This window comes from Amblyomma mixtum, chromosome 10, assembly GCF_055824585.1.
Source record: "Amblyomma mixtum isolate Tamu chromosome 10, ASM5582458v1, whole genome shotgun sequence".
NCBI classification, from domain to species: domain Eukaryota; kingdom Metazoa; phylum Arthropoda; class Arachnida; order Ixodida; family Ixodidae; genus Amblyomma; species Amblyomma mixtum.
This window is the reverse complement of record NC_143021.1, coordinates 5788921-5795059: the sequence shown is the minus strand read 5'-3', so window position 1 is coordinate 5795059 and position 6139 is coordinate 5788921. Positions and strand designations below refer to the sequence as shown.

The window sequence follows — 6139 nt, the reverse complement described above, 5'->3', positions numbered from 1 at the left end:
GAATCTCAAGGCCGTATGAAAGGCGACCGACACACTTGCGCCATGCTTGCTGACAGTCTCATTTCACTGCGACACATAAGGGCATACGAGTGAGACTTCCCAAATGAGGTCTCTGACCCCCGGCTAAGAACAGGGATGTCCGCTTTGGTTTCCCCACTCTTTTTTTCACAGGGTATGTCCCTTATAGTACATAATACGTGTAGACAGAAAAACAATCTGTGCTGGCTATGTGCAGAAAGCACATCTGAAATGCTTTGGTTCAGTACACCATGTGCTCATGCAGTTGTTACCACTGAATGCTGTTCGTACAATACCGGTAAGCCTGAGTCGGTTTGGGACGTTAAACCTGATAAACCAACCCGAATGCTACATTTATGTACAATGGGGGCTGGAATTTCTCGACTGTGTGAAATGTGATCAACACACATATGGAGAAATGGTCATACCAGAACAGTTATGCGAGGGAAGACAGCTGATGGTCCCTCAAGGTAACAGATGGGATTTCCAGAGAAGTTTGACTTAGCACCGCTGCGGTGCCCTAGTCGTTTGAGCATCCGCCTCGCATGCGAGAGGTGCAGGGTTCGATCCCCCGAGCCGCCAGCTATCCACTAGTGATACAATGAGTACAAGCTTTCCCCTGCCTGGTGCTCGGCTTCTTTAGGATGAAATGCTTGGGAAATGGGTCTTTGACCCCACCTTGTGCAATGAAAACTACCTTGTGCCGTAAAAATCCATCACCACCACCACTTAGCAGTTGGTGACAGAGTGAGGCGGGTGGATGAGATTATGAGGTTTGTGGAGCCCATTAAAGCTTAGATGATAAACCACAACTGTTGTGCGATGTCAGTGGATATTAGAGAACCCCCAGTGGCCTTAATTCCAAGCACTGTACTACGGTGTCCCTTACAGCCCATGTGTCAATATATTAAACCTTTCATACCACCCGCTCGTATAGCACCTGCTACTTCAGCTGTTCTGTTCCTGCACTAGTGGATATTGGAAATTGCTGAGGTAAGCACATGCCTGTAGTACTGGATTGATAATGTCAGTCATTGTGATGGGGTATCCACCATCCAAAATATGAAATTCCTTGATCCGTCTGATGACGCGCTCGATGTGTACGCGAGCGCTGGCAATGCTTCTGGTCTTCGAAACATCACCAGTGTTCATCTGACCTAATGAGGGCCTATTAAATGGCGGCATATGTGCCGTTACCCCGGGAGGCAGAAGGTCAAAAATTTGGAATCCTTTATCCATCATTATTGCACCACCGGGTTTGAAAATATCTAGCAGTTTGCTTTTTAGAACTAAATCCCTGTCAGAAATTGACCCCCACCCTAAGCATCTGAGACAAAGCAGACATAGCCGTCTGCTGTGGCACCTACAAGCACTTTAACTGTGTTGCCATGCTTATAGGGCGAGAAAGTTTGGCGCTGTGCATCCACTGATGACGGTGTCTGCAACCTGATCTCGGTGCCATCAATAACCATGCGCGTGTCCCGAAAGTTTAAAAATTGTTTCGGAAGATTTTGCTGCACTTCAGCTAGCGATGGCACACGGGTAATGGCACGCAAGGCTTTGTGCATAAACAGCACCCACTTAGAAAAGGTCTTGCTCACGTAAGATTGGGTCATGCCAAAATTGCGTACAAGTTCCTTAACGGGCATCCCTGTTCGAAGCCTTACCAGCACCATGAAAAAATCATCGATGCTGCCAAGTGCGCGTGATGGCCCTTTGGATGACTGAGGCATGGCACTGTTCAGAGCAGTGTACAGCCCTTTGAAAACTTCATATGAAGGCAGCCCCGTATAATATTTACATTCACTAGGCTGCTGAAGTGTACTAGTGGTCAGCAGCCTTTCTTTCACACACTCGTATTGCTGCTCCCAAAATGCAGCCATGCCTTGCGACTTGGCAAGGGCTGCTTTTGTGGCTGCCAGTTCTTTGCGTACATCTGCAGCCTCAATAGCTGTGGGAAGGTGAACCAATGTCACCGAAGCCTCTGGGGAAAAAAGAAAGAAAACAGGCACCGTCTAGCAATGAGAACACACCACAGCTTACAAACCCTTCGTGGAGAGAGATCACATGTCATAAATATCAAAAGTCGTGCAGAGTAAGTGCACAATTGAAGGCTGTACTCTGCTCACATGATGAAGTAAAGTTTTACTGTGACAAAAAACAAGGCATATTATAAAATCTGACTGAGGCACAGGCTAGCACTGCTTAATTTTGCCACCTGTGCACATAAATTGTCTAATAATAAGAGCTATTTGTGATAGTTTTAACAAAAACAATGAATCAACCTTACTAGTAACAATGAATGCATAGGTCGGAAAACTCACTCGGGCTCATTTCAAATCATGATCCGAGTTGTGAGTCCGCGCTCACATTCAGATCGTGATCCGAGTCCTGTTCAGTCCGGTAGAACACGAGTTTCCTGTGCACTCATAATACTGACTGCACTTTTGGTTGAGATGATGTAGAGCAACTTCACTGATGATATATAATTTTTGTGAAAGCTGCACCCTAGAACATTACTAAAAGATGAGTGATTAGTCTCCATGCTTGGTCTCGTCAGATATTAGCTGTGGCTTGCTATATAGTGGTTCCTCTAGTTCTCCCTTGCTTGTTTTTTTAATTGGTTGGCGAACACATGCAGCAGCCTTAGATCTTTACATCCCGCGAGCGACTGCAGGCCTCTGAGCAGGGCGTGCCTACTGGCTAGCTGCAGTTGAGAGCTCATCGCATAGCTGCGTTTTTAACCCCTTATTTGCCATTTTAGGCGCATAACTCAGGCCGTTCGGCGTAAAAACGCCTGAGCTCTCCGATGTGTGGGCTTATAGGAGTATGAGTCAAGGTGAGCCTGGGTGAGCCATGAGTTTAAATGTGCAAGTGAGCCCGAATAAGTGAGCACAGATGGAGTCATGAGTCGAAATGAGTTGAGTCCAAGCAGGTCATGAGTTGCAATGAGTGAGCCCAGGTAAGGCATTGCTGCAGTTATGAACAACTTCTCCGCTGAAGACATACGCCGTCCTTATAGTCTACAAAGAGTACACTATCGGATATTAATTACATTACCGGCCCAACTGTTTCTTGCTAGCAGCTGCCGTTGCACAAGCCTTCTTGCAGAATACCTCCATCAGTACAATACAATCTGAACAACCACATCTTGTAACACAGAGCTGAACTAGAGGTCGATCCATCAAATGAAAACATGGTTTTTCATACTTTGCGACAGGATTTTTTTCCAGTAATGAGCCAAAATGGCAGTATGCTGCACAGAACCCGAAAAAAGGCAAGGAAGTTCCATAATGCCACATTTAGGCATTTGTCATGATTTTTAGTCAAATGCCTAAATTTACAGTCCTTAGTTATGAGGTGGCCCTAGTCTGTTTTTGTGATCTCATCCAGTGTTAAGTTGGTACCGTTGATGACCAAAAAGTTGAAGTCTTGCACCAGGTCTAACTGTTTCATTGTGTAATATTGAGTTGCAAGTTTACCACTAGAAAAGACAAACAACTCACCTATTTCTGTAGCGGAGCGCATGCCATGTGTGCCTGGAGAGAAAAAAGAAGAATCGTTAGGTGTTGAAAATGATGATCACATGGCACGACTTCATTCGCAGTGTGTCTTACAACGGTCTGCAGCCCCGGCAGCATGATCTCCTGAAGCAGGTGCTGCCCCGACATTTGGAACGTCCAAGGTTTCTGAAAAGTCCACAGTGCAGACAATGTTAGCTCTAGAATGGAATGCGAACCAGCTGTTTCCGGAAAAAGAATATGTGCACACTAATATTCGAAACACAAAAGTGTGCATATTAGTTCAAAATATGTGGTTTTGACTATTAGGGGTACTTTGCAGCACTAGTGAATAATGTAACTAAACTACAGAATGTTTCTTAGGCTTTTCAGGTATGAAGTGATCATGATTACATCACAGTAAAGTGACATTTGTACTAAATTTTTTACCTGGAAGTGGCAAATTAATACCACACTCGTCATCAGAACCTTGGCCGTTCACAAGTGATGTGCTGTTGGAACCTGTAAAGCAGTGCTAATAATTAATTTGTACAAAACAAATGCAAAACTAGTTTCTTATGTGCCTATAGTATCTAAAGGTTTGGAGACTTATTATAATAAGTTCATATGTAGTAAAATGGCTTAATGTGACAGTGATTTTCAATTTCTGATGAGGTGCATATTACGCAACGTTTCACCTATTTCTAAACAATATTCAGCAAAAGCTCATTACCTGCTCCGTCGTGCGCGATCATACCCGCCGCTGGTTCGTCTCGTCGAGGAGCGCCTGGCAAATAAGATAGCAGTCAGATTGACGGGAATTTATCCAACTGCAATAAACAGGCTACCGTGCGCAGCACCGGCATGCATGTAATAAACGGTTGAGGACAGACGGTGGAAATACCTCGCCTTTCCGCGGCACGCTGGTGCCTGCGAAAGATGCCTTCACGGGCAGGCCGATGCGTGAAGATGGATGGCACGTAGTCTGGGTGGGAAAGTGATCGGACTGGCTTCCTTGAAAACAAGCAGCATTTATTGTTGGTCACAAGGGCTACATGTCCAGAACACGCGAAAAGCAAAAACTAGAATAATGTCAAAAAAGCCTAATACAGCATCGGCGTGGATCGTCAAACGCCGTTTTCTCGGCGCGAAGTGCAACGCTTGAGCGCCGTCATGTACAGGGTGGTCCAAAATATGTGCGAACACGGCTCAGCGTGCCCGCGCTCCGCGGCGCGTCAGGGCTTCTGGTGTGGCTGCAGACGGCGACGCGGAGCAGACGATGACACGAAGCACCGCCTCCGGGCCCCGTGTGCGCCTGCGCCGCGTAGCTTCGATGCTCGCCTCGGAGCGCGGCCACGCTGAGCCGTGTTCGCACATATTTTGGACCACCCTGTATGTGCCGAGAAAATATCGTAGTCTAGCCTAACTCAGACGCAGTCTGTGATATTTTAACTGGCTGCGCGAAAATACGAGAAGCGTTAGAAAGCAGCAACCCATTCTGAAGAAGTTTTTACACACCTGTATAGAAATGATCGCTGCAGATGCGGTCATGTTCTGACGGCTCCCATGGTGAGCCATCGGGGGAAACCCGACGCACAGCGACGACCCGTCTCTTCCTGCGCTGCGAGTAGTACCGCTCCGAAGGAAAGCGAAAAAACCTCACACCTTCCTTCCCGCGACGGTTAGTGCAGCCTACAGCCGCACAAGTGTTGGTCATTGTTCGGCCGGAGACTGAGGAACGCAGTGCTAGCCGTCCGCGCGTACGCTCTGCCCTCCAAAATGGTGGACGAGGCCTAGGGACTGCTGGGAGCGAGGCTAGTAATCTCGACTGGAAAAAGGCCCATTTGAGGATTCTATGACGACCAGCGAATAAATCGACTGACAAATGGCGTTAGACGCATGTTAACCTAGTTTGTTTGGCGCATGTACGGTACATGAAAGTATGAAAGAGCGCGCATTCTGCTTGAATATTTTTTTGCTTTAGGTTTTTGTTATTATGTGGTAACATCTTAAACTATCTTAAACTAACAGAAGACACATCATACGGCCCCGCAAAATACGCGAGTGTCTGAATTCGTTTTGGCGAAATCCATCATGAAGCTCCAAGTTTTTCACTTCAAAGTTTTCAGGCTTTCGCTGCGGATTTGTAACAATACTTTGACGCTTCCGTGTTTCCCATCCACTTGTTTCTTGTAAAATTTCTTTCCGTACTGCCTGTGGCCATGTGACTCATTCTCCAAAAATTCCAAACCCTTTTCACGTGTTTTGGCCCCGTTCCCTCTCTCTTTCAAGTCCAATCTCTCCCCACCTGTTCTCCTGGACGCGCTCTTTTCCAGGTAGCGAGCTAACCCCACACCCCGCGAAGCGCTATTTTTTTCTTTTTGATTGTCACTTTATCGAAGCGGTTTTTCCTCGCGCGCAGCTACGCGCTTCGCCTTTCGTGCATTCTTCCACGATCTCCCTTTCTCCACCTTTCAGCTCGAAGATTTTTCTCGTAACCACAAAACCTCTATAAAAGGTAATGACTCTCTCCCCTTAAGCCAACACCTCCTCCCGCGCACGCACGCACGCACGCACGCACGCACGCACGCACCATCGTCTCCCCTGCTCATTTTGGAACC

The 6139-nt window shown here is 46.9% G+C and overlaps 1 protein-coding gene across 1 annotated transcript; it reads right to left on the bottom strand.

Annotated features, from left to right (window-relative positions):
* Positions 1–966: 966 nt before the first annotated feature.
* On the bottom strand, positions 967–5096 carry LOC149325041 (uncharacterized). Its single transcript, XM_089564174.1, is given in 4 exon segments — positions 967–1332; positions 1335–2000; positions 3636–3707; positions 5037–5096. Coding segments are annotated over 4 exon segments (1164 nt in total).
* Positions 5097–6139: the final 1043 nt, after the last annotated feature.